At 36.7% G+C, this 16,378-nt stretch overlaps 1 protein-coding gene across 5 annotated transcripts in view; it reads left to right on the top strand.

The window, feature by feature from the left end:
* RPS6KC1 (ribosomal protein S6 kinase C1) overlaps nucleotides 1–16,378 on the top strand; it is a 179,233-nt gene that overhangs the window by 142,206 nt on the left and 20,649 nt on the right. For all 5 annotated transcript variants that reach the window (XM_040636338.1, XM_040636337.1, XM_040636339.1 and 2 more), the window contains 2 exons: nucleotides 5,790–7,385; nucleotides 7,657–7,746. In XM_040636338.1, the coding sequence (XP_040492272.1) occupies nucleotides 5,790–7,385; nucleotides 7,657–7,746 (1,686 nt within the window). The remainder of the gene's footprint in view (nucleotides 1–5,789; nucleotides 7,386–7,656; nucleotides 7,747–16,378) is intronic.

Below are 16,378 nucleotides of genomic sequence, written 5' to 3'. Positions count from 1 at the left end.
GGGAAAGCTGCGGGAGGGGTGGATTTAGAGGAAAAAATCAGGGATTCGGTTTTGGACTTGCGAGTTTGAGATGCTTCTGAAATGTCCAGGTGGTGTTGAGTAGGCAGTTGGCTATACCAGACAGGATTTTAGGAGAGAGATTGAAAATGTTTATTGTTCCTATTAATGAATCCCTTATTTTAACTCTGGAGAAGAAAAGGTAAGAAGAAAATTTTATTCAGTCCAGGCCACGTGCGTTAGTAAAACTTTAAGTTCCTAAGATTAGGGATTATGTCATTTTCGTCACCTGTATCCCACCATGTAGCAGAATACTTGGTACATAGAAGATGCTCGGTGTATAATCGCTGAATCCTGAGTAGGTCAGAGGAAAGGTGACATGCCTAGGTTAGAAGGAATGCCTGCAAGTGTGGACACACCAGATAGGCAGGGGATGGGAAAGAGTTTTGCCCCAAGTTACTTGGGGACCCAAGGGGTGAAATGATTCTCTTTTTATTAACTAGTTTTTTTTTCAATTATGAAACTAATATATAAAGCAATACATTTGAACTATATATAGAAGTATAGAAAGTAAAAGTAAAAATAAAAATTCTCCCTTCCCAGTCACTTTAATGCCCTGTTCTTTTCTCTAAAAATGGGGAAATTTTCCAATGTGTGTGAACATATACTCCCTACCTGTCTGGTTTAATAAAATGGATCTTCCATATTGTTGTATGGCTTGTTTTCTTCCTCCATCTTAACAATATACCTTGGACAACTTTCCTTGTCAGTACATATAGGTCTGCATTAAGAGAGACCACAGTAGTGATTAAAAACAAGGATTCTAGAGCCAGACTACATTAGTTTGTGTGACCTTGGGCAAGGTATGTAACGTTTTTGTGCCTCCATTTCCTTATCTATAAAATAGGGATGATAATTATCTACCTCATACAGTTGATGTGAGGATTAAGTAGTTGATATATGTAAAGCACTTAGTGCCTGGCACCTGGTAAACACCGTGTAAGTGTTTGCAAATGTCGCTCTTGTTGTTTCGAATAAAGAATATTTGGTTGTACCAGTATTGTAACTTATTTAACTACTCCCTTATTAATTGGTGTTTAAATTGTTTCTAGTACTTTGTCCTATGTATCTTTGTGTAATTCTGTTTTCTTTTTTGAGAACTATTTATAGCATGAATTTCTTGACATAGAACTGCTGGTTCAAAAAAAATGACTTTGATCATTGTTCCAGCAGTATTTTATCATACGTATTAAAGTCAGGTCCTAATTCTGCTCAAGCAAATTTAACAAATATTCTTTACAATCATTCAGAAAACCAATAAATTAAAATTTAATGAGAGACAAAGAGTTTTTATTAAACTTTATGAATTGCTATTTCATAGCTTAAAATAGCTGGTATCTCCAAGTTTTATATGCTTCAGTGAGGCTTACAAAGGTGTCATTTATATTTCTAAAGTGTTAAAAATTATAAATATGTTAGGTATTTTCTACTTATATTTTGAGGTTTAGCAATAACAGGGTTTTTTTTTTAAGGATAATGTTTTTAATGTTACAATAATAATATTGACATTTATGTAAGTTTGTCCATTACGCCTGATCTTAATTTGATAGAGAGTAAAACACACTCAGCTTTTGTGGGTGAGAAATTTCAAAGGAAATAATGTGTTCTTGTAAGTTTTGTGATTTTCATGATTTTGTAGTTGAAAAAAAGTATGGGATAGGACCAAAATTTTGTTTCCATAGTTGCATATCAAACATTAAATTTAACTGGGCACCCAATGAATAATGGAGAAGGGCTAAAATAGTTTCATTCTCTCTTGAAAAATGCAGAGTTTTTACAGTTCCCTTTAGGGTACTTGTTTAGGTTAGGAAAAAATGTCATAAAGAAAGTGTCAGCCATCATATTTAAAAATTCTATGTAATAACCAGAAGAACGGAAATTAAGGGAGATGCCATATTTGACTAATCAAATTGGTCAGCTTGCTAACATCCAATATAGGCAAGTGCTCTGAAGATGGCATTAATACACATTGCTTATAGGAGTGGATTCGGGTACAGACTTTCTGTAAAGCAGTCTCATAACATGTATCAGAAGCATTAAATATATTCATGCTTTTTGATCTAGTATTTTTATTTCTGGGATTCCGTCCTAATGAAGTTATCAGGGATATCAAGTACTTCCATGTAAAAGTACATATTTCAATTCTAATAGTAAAAGATTGGAAACAATATAAATGTCCAACAATAGATGAACATTTAAACACCTCATAATATCTGTCACATGGATATGCTTATATAACCATTGAAGTTCATAGTCTCATGAAAATTAGAAAATGTTTATGAGGTGATGTTAGTCACAAATAAAAAGTTTGAAAATAAATGTACAAATAACAGTGTTTTTTTAAAAAAAGATTTATCCATTTATTTGAGAGAGGGGAGAGAGCATGCGAATGCACACGTGCAAATGGGGGTCAGGGCAGAGGGGAGAGAGAGAATTCCAAGCAGACTTCCTGCTGAGTGTGGAGCCCAATATGGGGCTGGATCCCACGACCCACGAGATCATGACCTGAGCCAAAATCAAGAGTCGAATGCTTAACCGACTGAGCCACCCAGGCGCCTGTAGTTAATAGTGGTTATAGGTGATTTGTATTATTTTGAATTTTTCTCTTCTGTTCTTTGCTGTATTTAATTTTTTTGAAACCATGTGAAACCATATATTTGTTTTAAAGCAGGAAGAAAACATGACCCAAAATAATGATATTATTAATATTTATAGACCCTTATTCTTAAAAGTTTTTCCAAATACTTGGAAAGATGTCATCTTTTTACAACCAGATTTAATAAATATTTATTTAATACATATTATTTTATACGCTAGGCAGAATCCTCTCCTTGTAGTTATAAAGACCCTGCAATCTGGTAAAGGAGATGGTAAAAGTATAAAAGCATAAAAGTAATATTAATATGAAACAGAATATTTTAAATGTTGTAAGAGGGACTAAGTGATACAAAAGATTCAGAGAATCGGAATCCACTGATGGGATGTCAAAAAAATTGGTAAAAGAAAACAAATTCTGAGGGACTGTCAAGAATGATTAGGATTTTGACAAGTAGATATTGGAGAAACTAGTAAGAAAAAAAAATTCTTTAAGTGGTAGGTGTAGTTTGAGCAAAAGGCCAGCATAGGTTATATTTGGAAAAATCCTATTCCGGTGATTATTTGGTGAGTTGAAGGGGAGGACCAACTCATAGTTTGACACATTGTGTTAGTGAGTGGTTCGATGCCTTTGTGGGGTTGGCACCTATGTCATTCAGTAGGTGGAGGGGATTTGGGTTCTTTTTTTTTTTTTTTTAAAGATTTTATTTATTTATTTGACAGAGAGAGAGACAGCCAGCGAGAGAGGGAACACAAGCAGGGGGAGTGGGAGAGGAAGAAGCAGGCTATCAGCAGAGGAGCCTGATGCGGGGCTCGATCCCAGAACACCAGGATCACTCCCTGAGCCGAAGGCAGACGCTTAACGACTGAGCCACCCAGGCGCCCCGATTTGGGTTCTTGAATGGAGAAATAATATAAGATCTGAGCTAAAATGGAAGATTAATTGGGCAGCAATTAGTGTGATAGAATGATACAGAAAGGAGTTAAAGCAGGGATCTAGTTGTAGCTATAAATTAGTCCAAGAAGCAGACTGGCCAAAGGAATCATAGAAGAGGAAGACTGCATGAAACATTATGGACATAACCTATAAGACTTGAAAACTTGTCCAAAAGAACAAGGGAGAAAAAATAATCGAAGCTTGGTCCAAAGCTTTTTTGCCAGAGTGGCTTGGATGTCAGAAAGAGGAAGTGATCTGGGGGGAAAAAGGAAGAATTTAAGCACATTGAATTTTAGATTTAGATTTCATCCAGGTGAAATTTGCCTAAGAATGAATGAAACTTTTCTTAGAACTTTACTGGGTACAGTTTCTTGGTGTTACTGGAACTTTGCAACTGCAAAGACTGTCTACTTTGTGTTGGCACATCTCATTCTGATGAGTTATCATCTGAGTTAAAGCAGCACTGACTGAATGCCTGTTATGTCCTGCACACTGTTTAGGCAGTAGATACAGAAAGATGAAAAAGATGGTCCTGTCCTCACAGTAGTCCCCATCTAGGAAAATGGAAAACAACACACATTGTTTCAGTTGGATTGCATACAAGAATCCCAGCTCCAGGTTCAGGCTTTATTGTTCCTGTGTCACATCGACGTATTTGTGATAAGAGGAATGTGGCTGTTGTTGTCCAAAGATGGGAAAAAGATGGAATCAGTGCATAGCTGTATATGAACCTTAAATTTTATTTGAATATGGGGACGTATGAAACACTAAGTATAATCTAGTGAGGACAGAAAGTTAGCTAAGAAAAATGAAAGGGAAAAGTTAAACACCATGATGTCCAATACTACTAATTATTATCAAAATGGGAGAAGACTGTTAACTGGGGAGTTAGGGAGGGAGACAAGATGTCTGAGTAATTTAGGATTAATATTATGACGGCTATCCTTTATTATACATTTACTTTATAGTAGGCACAGTACTGGGGGTGCTTTTTGTATTTACTGAGTTCCTCTAAATGAAATGCCAAGTACAGAAAGATTTTTTTGGATGCTTCCACTGACCTTTTTATACATATGATTGACTGTCGGAGATTATTTCTCTTTAACATTGTTACCCTTGGTGTATAGGATGCTTAATAAGGATATTAAAAATGTGCTGGGAAAAAAAATTGCCTTCTCTTTGTTAATAGAGGGATTCATTTTTAACACATTATTTCCCATTTTTGGAAGCTACAGTTATATCTTCACAAAGTATGCATGTGCAATTATTGTTTATAAGATTTCTAGATCAAATTTAGCTATTCTTCTTGTAATACCGTAAAGCTTTGGTGGGTTTTTGATACTTAACAGTTATTTATTCAAAGATTCTAATGAGCAAAACAGGTTGAGTTTTTAATGGTTAATATAACACAAAAGAAAAATAAGGTGAAATAACTAACAAGTATTGCTGGTAAAACATCGGATTTCTTTGTGTTCATTTGATTTCTATGAAATTGATTTTTATGATTTTACTTTTCTGTAGGTTTCTCATATATATCAGAATAAAGAACCAGAATTACAATAGCCAGCCTCATTAATGACTGCCCAATTAATTTTCCTCAATTGCTTTACTTGGTCTTCTACCATATATGATGTATATGCGGGAGGGGAATGGGAGAGATGTTATTAATGTCATTTACAGTGGCATAATTATACACCAGATGCCATATCGCCCCTGTAATCTTTGACTGGGCATTTTCAAAATGGAGTAATACTGTTGATTTTTACCCCCTATAGTATATACAGTTTTAAGCAGCCCTTATTTATGTATTTCCACTTGGCCAAGGGGCCATGCTTCAAAAAATTATTGCATAAACAGCTCAGAACATAGTCAGATGTTTCAACAGCTAAATCATATTTAAAGCAGTGTTCTAGCTGTGGGATTTCATATTAGTATTTTGTTAAACTAATTTCAAAGGGAGAAATAGGTTGTCATTTAAAAGATAATTGATATCAGGAGGTATGTTTAAAACTATACTCAACAGTCAGCAATAATAAAGCATTTCATTAAAATGCTTGTTTTATAGTATACTCGATATTAATGGGTATCATTGACTTGCTTTTGGTTGATTATTAGAATACTCTTTGTTTTTCTGAGGGCTTCAATAAGTAACCATTATTTTGGGGATCTTAAAAATTTTTTTGGTTATACTTGTTCACAGGTGGCAAACTCTGGTCATATATCAGTAAGTTTCTAAACAGAAGCCCTGAAGAAAGCTTTGACATCGGGGAAGTGAAAAAATCTACACTTACTAAAGTTCACCTGCAACAGCCAACTTCTAGTCCTCAGGACAGCAGCAGCTTTGAATCCAGAGGAAGTGATGGTGGAACCATGCTTCAAGTTCTGCCTTTGAAGACTAGTCTTACTCCGAGCTCTCAAGATGATAGCAACCAAGACGAAGAAGGCCAAGATAGCTCTCCAAAATGGCCAGATTCTGGCTCAAGTTCAGAAGAAGAATGTACTACTAGTTATTTGACATTATGCAATGAATATGGTCAAGAAAAGATTGAACCAGGGTCATTGAATGAGGAGCCTTTCATGAAGATTGGAGGGAATGGTGTTGATACCAAAGTTATTGAAAGCTTCCCAGCGCACCTTGCTGCTGACAGCGACAGCCCCAGCACCCAGCAGATAGCTCAGGAGCTGAAGTTCTTTGCTGGAGATGATGATGGAGAAACAGTTAGTTCTCCGAGGACATCAGATTCCCTTAGTAGATCTAAAAACAGCCCCATGGAATTCTTTAGGATAGATAGTAAGGATAGCACTAGTGAACTGCTAGGCCTTGATTTTGGAGAGAAATTGTATAGTCTAAAGTCAGAGCCTTTGAAACCATTTTTCACTCTTCCAGATGGAGACAGCACTTCCAGGAGTTTCAGTGCTGGTGAAAGCAAGGTAGAGTTTATAGCCCAGGACACCATTAGCAGGGGCTCAGATGACTCTGTCCCAGTTATTTCTTTTAAAGATGCTGCTTTCGACGATGTCATTGGCACTGAGGATGGAAGGCCTGATCTTCTTGTAAATCTACCTGGTGAACTGGAGCCAACCAAAGATGGTGCAGCAGTGGGACCTACTAAGTTTACACAGACAAATATAGGCATGATTGAGAGTAAACTATTGGAAGCCCCGGATGTTTTATGCCTCAGGCTTAGTACTGAACAATGCCAAACAAGTGAAGAAAAAGGCACAGAGGAATTGAGTGATCCCTCTAGACCTAAATCCCCGAGTATAGCAGAGAAACACAATGCACAGGGGGATCTGGGGATGTTATTTGTAGCAGCTGCTGATCATAGTAGTTCAGGAGACGTGTCTTTGTTACACAGCTCGGATTCTAAGCTCCCAGGACTTAGAGTGGTAGAGTCGGCAGTAACTGCAAACAACACGGAAGAAAGTTTATTCCCTATTTCTAAGCCACTCTCAGGTGCTAATGAATATAACGTAAACACAGACACTTTAAAAACTGAAGAAGTATTGCTGTTTACAGATCAAACTGAGGATTTGGCTAAAGAGGAACTGACTTTATTTCAGAGAGACCCAGAGACTAAGGGAGAGAGTGGATTAGCACTCGAAGGAGACAAGGAAATACATCAGATTTTTGAGGACCTTGATAAAAAATTAGCACTAAACTCCAGGTTTTACATCCCCGAGGGCTGCATTCAAAGATGGGCAGCTGAAATGGTGGTAGCCCTTGATGCTTTACATAGAGAGGGAATTGTGTGCCGCGATTTGAACCCAAACAACATCTTATTGAATGATAGAGGTCAGGAACTTTTGCAAATGCATTTCTTTTTATTCGCTGTTGCTTCCAATTAACTGAGTAGGCGTTTTATCTTGTAATTAGTATCTTCATTTCCTGTCTAGAGCTTCATTATCAGTGCGGCAAATTCACCCCCAGTAATAGCTTCTAGTACTTAATGATGCCATTATTCTTAATGATACTGTTTTTAGCTACAAAAGGAGTAATTACAGTTCACTTCTGCAGAAAATGGAAGAGAAAAATGTTTTGATTTCTCCTGTCGTTTTGTTTTTAGGACACATTCAGCTAACGTATTTTAGCAGGTGGAGTGAGGTTGAAGATTCCTGTGACAGCGATGCCATAGAGAGAATGTACTGTGCCCCAGGTTAGAGCAATCTCCTAAAATGTTTCACTTGAAAAAGTAGTTCAGCAGCTCTTTTTTCTTTATAGAAGTTGTATTTTTCACTCTCAGTTCACATATGTGTTGCATTTGAGGATCTCTAATCCTTCAAAAAAGAAAATTTGGGGATAAAACCATTATATATTCCAATAGAGAGAGAGAGAGAGAGTGTGTGTGTGTGTATTTGTTGTTGTTAAACAGGTTTGTACTTCTTTTAGAACTGGCAGTGAATTCTGTCTTAGAAATGTAACTTCTTAGTGTTTAGAAGGACCTTTAAATACCCCTAACTTCTTTAAATGGATGGTTTTATTAATATAGGAGAGGTAGCCGACAAAAGGGGTAAAATTCCCAAGGATAAAATGTGGAATTAAAAAAAAATGCGATATTGTGACTTTGAGTGATGAGCCAGGCTGGCGCTGGAGAGCAGATTTTAGAGTGTTTCTATATCTGAGACATTTTAGGAAGTATGTTCTTCTTGGTTTAAAATAGCCAGTTTAGCCAAGTATTTGACACAACAGGTTTCTCTTGCTCTTACTATATTGTCTTTGTTTTTTAAAAATTAGAGATTTATTTCTGGGGTGTGTTAGATCCTTTGCGGATAATTACAGGTCATTGAAGCATCTGAATTGGATTTGAGTTAGTGTCTCTCTCTGTCAGTGCAGACGGGGCCATATTTGAATCCAAAGTTCGTTCACCTTTTGCCTAGCTTTCAGCCTCTTTGGATGCCCAAAGTTGCTTCACTTGTCACCCCACTAGCTTTCAAAGGAGGTTCAAGCTGATTATGTTGACATGATCTGCTTAGTTGTTGATTAATACAGTATTTAATGCTTCCAAGTAACCAGTGTATTATTGATGCTAACATTGCTTCCCTGCATAATGGAAAATGATTATAATTAGGACTGAAAGAGCTTTATTGTTTTTAGTTACAACCTTCATTGTTAAGAATTATTTCTGTATTGGGGAATAGCGAAGTTTTTCAACCTGCGAAGCAAATACCCTAAAACTATTTCATGAAAACAATGATTTGGATTTTTTTCTTACTGTTATACTCTTTCCTTTCCACTTCCTTCCCTCACATGAGGGGTGTTTGATTTTATTTCTTCCTAGGGGCAATAGAGCATGCCTACATTTTTTGTTTCTCTCAAATAGATAGTATTATGCTGTTTTTTGAAGCCTTATTAGTATGACTTAGTTAATGGGATAACAAAAATAATTTCATAGTGCAATCACTTTATTATGGTTATCTGGTTCTTTTTTTATACTCACCCACTTTTCTAATTTGATAAATAACATTTTAGGTACCATTGTACATAGTACATTATTAATTGTAATGAATTTGGAGGTTTTAGGCTCAAAATTAAATCCCGGAGTTCTTTGAAATGAAATCTGTTAAATCCAGAAGTGAAGTGCAGTATAAACCTCCCATCAAAACCAAATGTTTATGAGACATTGTTTAATGTTTATAACTGACTCCTTATTTCCTATTTTTATTTTCACTCTGTCATCGAAAACTATAGGGTCGTCCTTTGGCATTCTAGCAGATTGTTTCTTCAACGTATAGTCATGTTTACTTTAACATTCATAGCACGTTGACATCCTGAGAATTTTAATATGTGTGGAATGAAGCTCTACTACATTCATCAACATACATATTTTTAATTTTGTGTCCTGAAATACAGAGTTTAATCCAGATCAGTTTCCAAATTTTCCTTAAGCTTTTCTCCGGAAATCACGATTCTCATAGTTTACCAGCAGGTGGCAGTCTACCATTAATGGATTTTTGTTGTCATCTTCCAGGTTGCCCTTCACTAACATTTGAAAAAAGCTGTCATCTGAAGAAGGGCTTTGTTTTCATTATTTGCATGAAAGAATTGTACTTTCAAGCTTTGTGAGTTGCAGAAGTGTTCTAGCATTATGGCATGCATTGAACAATATGGAAAGTCTCTTCTATTCTTTGGGCCTATTAATTTGTTTTATCAACGGGGGAAAAACAAAACCAGGAATGGCCTTCACTGAAAAGTAAAGCTAGTGTTGTAATGTAGATGATCATAAACCCAGAGAGTTACAGAACTCAGGTAAGTCTGTGTTCTCCCGCTCCTTGCTTATAATGCAAGGGGAATTGGGACCAAAAATTGTAAATTACTGTTTGTTTCAAAGGTAAATAGCGGTGCTACTGATAAAAAGTATAAGTAGGCTTTCCCCCTTCTTCTCAAAGGGTAGGAGCAATGCTAATATGCTATTATTTCAATGCTTAAAAGTCACAAATCCATTAACACATGGGGGCAGAGAGTACTTAGTCATTTTTTGGTCTGCCCTTAGAAACACTACAGGGTTGCAGTCATTCTCTCCCACATCCCTTCTGCCTTTCCGTTTTCCAACTCTAACCTTAGTATTATTGTCCAAGTAACTCTAAAGTAAAGCATGTTAAGCAGCTGATGTTTGGTTAGAAGGTAAAGTTGTCATAAGATTATGATGAGAACGATCCACTTCTGTTTAAACAGCATGCAACCTCTACCCCGACCCCTCCTCCCTCCTGGGAATCCTTATCACATATTTGTCCTAAAAACATGATCCACCTGCCCTGTACTTTATAATATCAGCAGTGTATCTTTTCATCTTGTGGGTGATGTGCCTTTATATTTTGAGAAAAATTTCCAGTAACAGATTCGATTTACATGGACAGAAACTTGAGTACATGCCAAACTAGCAGGGGGGCCATTATTCTGCTCTATAAATAAGTTTAAAAAAGAAACAACACACACACAGAAACCTGTGAATCAACATGTTTTGGTCTAATTGAGGGGAAAAGCAAGATAGATAAATTTTGAAATGCAAATGATCACCTTCTGTTATTGAAGTATAGCTTCTGCCAACTTTGCGATCTCAGATTTTAAAAAGTCATAGTCATTTCAACAATGTATACTACCAAGGATATCTGATGTTCACGAGTTTCTACAACAACACGAAGAACTTTCTTAAAAAGTTCCCACTTTTTTATATTAAAGAAAGCAAGTCCAATAACAAAAAGACAAAACCCGTGGAGCTTTCTCTGTCTACATCTGTGAAAAAGCCAGCAAGTAAATGGCTGCAGCTGCAGGCCGATCAAGAGGGTCTTGAGAATACGAATTCACTGATCAAACCCAGCCCTGTTTTCAAAGTAGAAGCCATTCCTTTTAGGTTCACTTTGTATCCTTAGATTATCTAGCATGATTCTCTAGAAAGGTTTTATTTTAAATAAACTTCATTCATGGTAAATGGGTTCCTTTCATACCAGAGAAACACAGGACAGAGTTCAGGAAGAGAAAGAGCAAAGAAATAGACCCCAAAGTGGGAACAGATTGTATAGTGTGACAATATAAACATAACACTGTCTAGTTTCAGTATTAGGAAACTTTTAGATACCTTATTAAGAGACTTTAAGACAGGTTGTTCTATTTTTCGTTTTGAGAGGTTATAGAATAAAAATTGGAGTAAATTGATTATTCTTCTCTAGAGGACTTCCTTATAGTTACTCTGATTTTATTTCTATATTTGTGTGCATACACACACACACACACAGAGGATTTTATGTGCTATATCATCATAACTATTAATTTTCATAACGAATAAATTTTTGTTATAGCATTTTAAGTATAAAGGAAAAATAAAATGTCAAGAAATTATTTTTTTTCTTAACAGTCTTTTGACTCTTCATCAAAAAAAAGCAGTTAGAAAACAACCTATAATAGTAAGCATATAAAATACAAAAGACTATATTTGAAAGTTTAATATGCAATCTAAGGCAAGTGCGTAAAATTGTTTGTATGTTCGTTATTATGCTAATATAATCACTTCAGGTTCTTATTCTGGTCTTCACGAGTTGATATGGTATCCTATCACTGTGTGTCCTTCACCTTTATTTTCCACTCCATTATGAGCCTTTATAAGTGCTTGAAATTTACATTGATATTTCTCGTTGAATACTTTTCAGACTTGAGAATTTAGAGGTGAATATATGTGTAAATTGAAGAAATCCAAACTGCTTTTTACTGCAGTCCAATCTCCACGCTCCCAGATGTCAAATGACAGCTTTGCTTCCTCTCTTAGGCGATTTCACACTTGGAAACAGCTCACAGCTGACAGTGAAAAGTGAAACATAGAAAAATCATGCTGAAAACTGTCTGCAAAATTCAGTTTTAGAGCATGACATTTATTTACTACCACCCTTTGCTCTTCTACCCTGACTTTATCCAATAGTCCATGAATATATTTTTTGAGGGTAGTCTTCTCTGCCCTTTTTCATAAATGTGTCTAACATGTTATTTGTTGCTTTTTTAAGCATGGTGCTCCATGTGATAGCGATGTATTTGATACTTAGATTTAGGACTCAGACCATGGTTGGTTTAAAATATCGTGAGGCCGTCATAAGTTTAAGATTTAGAATCATAAGGTGGAATTAAGAATTACCAGCCTTCAATATTTGTCCCACATCAGCTGTTAACTCATTGCATGGCATTGGGCATGCTATTTAAGACTTTCTAGACCTTAATTTACCACTAGTAAAACAGATTTGTTGAGTATAAAAAAGATCACAGATAACAAATCACCTAATACCCTTCTTACACAAAATGTAGTAAGAATTCAAGTTCATTTTATTAAGGCAAGAATTTTTTCCCCCAAGGATAAATACTGATTTCTTGTCGAATATTAGTAGGGTGAAAATAATTATTTCATTTGAGTACTTTCTAAATGTGTGTGTGTGTGTGTGTGTGTGTGTGTGTGTGTATGTACAAAATAGATTTATTTATTTATTTGAAAGAGAGAGGGGGAGACCACAGGTAGGCAGAGTAGCAGGCAGAGGGAGAGGGAGAAGCAGTCTCCACGCTGAACAGAGAGCCCAATGCAGGGCCTGATCCCAGGACCCTGGGATCATGACCCAAGCTGAAGGCAGACATGTAGCCGACTGAACCACCCAGGCGCCCCTCTAAGTATATATTTTTACCATTTATTAGAGTATTTACATAATATATATGATGTAGAAATGAAGGATTTATGGATAGTATTTTCATTTGGAGGAGAAAAGCCAAGATACCTTTTGAGTAAGGTGAAATTTGATTGCCAGGATTCTTAACAAACGAAATTGTTTAAGGAGGAAAGAATCATTTTGCATATGAGAATTTTGGGGTCCTGGGTAACTTCACCAAACATGAAGAAATGCAAAGTTGAGAGAGAAATCGTATGGATATAGATGTATATTTTGAAATAATAATGATATAACCAGGAAGTATGGCTATATCTCTGGTGTAGGCAAAAATTTTTCCCCCACAAGGGAGATAGAAGAAAAAGGCAACGGGGAGCTATAGAAATAATTTTTAAAAGAGTAAAATATTTGTGGTTAATATTAAAACATTATATTTCAAACACTAACTCTTTTGCTTGATTTACCCTTAAGCAAAACTTCACCAGTAACTCTCTTGTACGTAGTAGATGTTTTAATGTTTTCCTTGAACAATTAGCAAGTACTTTTAATCCTTCGCATTTAGTTCTTACTGTCATAAAGACCAAATCTGTATCCTCTTTAGGAGAACCAGTAACTTTTCAAGTTTGCCATGGAATAGTGAAAATTTTATACTGAGGAAAATTCTCTGATGTATTTCACCCCTCTATATTGATGAAGTTTGTGCCATGAGTGTAGAGTCGTATTAAGATAAGCAAAAAGAGAGCTTCCAGTGAACTCAAATCTTACCTTGTCTAGGCAAGCCCATCCTGATGGAAAGATTGAAGAGTTGCTTTATACTGGCTTGAAGGTCTGGAACCTTGGGATCCATCCCTAGGTAGAATGTATCTTGGATCTCTCACAAATCCCCCAGTGATGGGCCAGTCACCTTCACCTCTGTGTTCAGGCCACTCCATGTTGAAATAGACCCATTCTGAAATCATACCTCTCATCAGGACAAAATGTGATTTGTCCCCACTGATGGGAATGAGGCAGAGTAATAGCAAAGCGTTCCATCCATGTGATTTGGCACCTTAGTGAATAACACATTAGCTTTTCTCAGGAGAAGAGATTCTTCAGTCAGAACTAGAGATAAGAGTCAGTTAATAATGTTTTCATACAGAAGAGGTGAAATAAAAGATCTCTATATGTTTCACAATACTGTCTGATATACCGGGAAATGGGGGGTTACCTCAAGCTTTAGATTATTAAGAGGAAGTTAGTTTTAACCTCATATTTACTCCAAACCTTTTTCTTTATGATCTTAGATAGATTCTTTTTTTAGAAGAGGAATAGGAGACTAGATACTTGTAGTTTTAAGTGATAGCTGCATTGTAATGCTTCTTGATTTTCAGGTCTAAGTTGATTTTTGGCAACTATCAATTACTTAACCTCACTACCATATTATTGGAAAAAGGAAAACGAACTTTTACCTCTGATGTTTAATGCAGAAAGATAATGCTTTGTCCTAAACATTATGTACCAGAGCTGTTGTCTAGCTACTTTGACCAAATCATCAGTTTCTATACCATGTAAAATTTTGTCAGTTTGACTCTCCATGAAGTAACCAGGGCTTACTCCTTCCAAGCAATTATCCACAAATGCTTCCTTCAAATAAATGTTTAAAAATGCTAAGCTTTTAAAAAATGGATGACAAAGCAAATGGCATTCCTTAAGCTCCTTTAATAGCAGTGCATGAAGCTCTCCCTGCCTAACATGGCAACAGCAGTGGGGGGGTGTCGGGAGCTGCGTCTGTCATTTTCACAATTTTCAGTTAGCCTTTTTCTCATCAATCAACTTTAATGGCTTTGGTTGGGTAACACTGTGACACCCGATGGCTATTCAGAATGGAGTTGTTGTGATATGATCAATGGAAAATGGAGCATGCTGTTGGTTTTTTTTTTTTTCCTACTAGAAATGCAGGGTGAGAGAGTAAGCAAGATTGTATAGAGCTCAGAATTATAATTATAATCAGTCAACCAGAAGTCATATGGTAGTTACCCATTTCTTATTTTATTTCACAAGAAGATGGTATAGTAATGATACCTATAAACTCCCTTGAACAGGTAATGCTTGGCTCTGGAATGCTGAATCAAGTTAAATCAAAGAGTTTTGATGCAACTTATGCAGATAATCGCAGGAAAGCTCAGAACATGGTTGCCAGGTCACCCCCACAATAAGAAATTCAGAGCTGAGTAGTGAGAAAAAAGCAGAATTAAGTATTTGGTCAAGCCCAGCCTGCATTCTCTGAGTGTGATGTGTCCTTACGTCCAAGTCCCCACATTACAACTGGCCCAGGGTTTCAGGTAATTAAAATACATGAAAACCAACTGGATTAATAATGAGGTGGTGGCAGGCAGCAAGCTTAGAGCCTGGGATGAGCCGGGAACACAAGTGTGTGAGAGGTAGAACAGCACACTTGTCCCATTGCCTTGCGGTGCTGGGAAGAGCCGAGCTCTGACCGCTGCATGCTCTTCTCTCCGGAAAGTGCTAGCCTCTGTCTTCGCTCTTCTCTGGATAATACTCTAATGAATGAGAGGACTGTGATACCGGCAGTGTTTGAGTAGTTCATCCACCCTACTGAACAAATAAGGCATTTGAATAATCAATTGAGTACAGAGTTGGAAGACTTTATGGAATGGAGAATGGAGAAGTGGGCAGCCGGCATTTTCTAAAGTAGGATAAAATATGGAAAAAAGGGAGCAAAATGCAAATTCCAGGCTCTAGCTAGTCTATCATTCTGAGAATTAAGATCTGCCTAAGAGATATGAGACCTTAGGCAAGTAGATTTCTTTTTTATTTTTTTAATTCTTAAATGATTTTTATCATATTATGTTAGTCACCATACAGTACATCCCCGGTTTCCGATATAAAGTTCGATGATTCATTAGTTGCGTATAACACCCAGTGCACCATGCAATACGTGCCCTCCTTACTACCCATCACCAGTCTATCCCATTCCCCCACCCCCCTCCCCTCTGAGGCCCTCAGTTTGTTTCTCATAGTCCATAGTCTCTCATGTTTCATTCCCCCTTCTGATTACCCCCCCTTTCTTTATCCCTTTCTTCCCCTACCGATCATCCTAGTTCTTATGTTTCATAAATGAGAGAAATCATATGATAGTTGTCTTTCTCTGCTTGACTTATTTCACTTTGCATTATCTCCTCCAGTGCCATCCATGTTGCAGCAAATGTTGAGAATTCGTTCTTTCTAATAGCTGAGTAATATTCCATTGTATATATGGACCACAACTTCTTAATCCAGTCATCTGTTGAAGGGCATCTTGGCTCCTTCCACGATTTAGCTATTGTGGACAATGCTGCTATGAACATTGGGGTGCATATGGCCCTTCTCTTCACTACGTCTGTATCTTTGGGGTAAACACCCAGTAGTGCAATGGCTGGGTCATAGGGTGGCTCAATTTTTAACTTTTTAAGGGACCTCCACACTGTTTTCCAGAATTGCTGTACCAACTTGCATTCCCACCAACAATGTAGGAGGGATCCCCTTTCTCCACATCCTCTCCAACAATTGTTGTTTCTTGCCTTGTCTATTTTAGGCAAGTACATTTCTTCTGTCCAAATTATTTCATTTAAAATACACGTTCTCTTGAACACTTGTGCACCTTCAGACTTTTAAACT

Source organism: Ursus maritimus, unplaced genomic scaffold, assembly GCF_017311325.1.
Source record: "Ursus maritimus isolate PB19 unplaced genomic scaffold, ASM1731132v1 scaffold_2, whole genome shotgun sequence".
NCBI lineage: Eukaryota > Metazoa > Chordata > Mammalia > Carnivora > Ursidae > Ursus > Ursus maritimus.
Note: the sequence above shows the minus strand (reverse complement) of the source record. Positions and strands in the feature narration are given on the sequence as shown.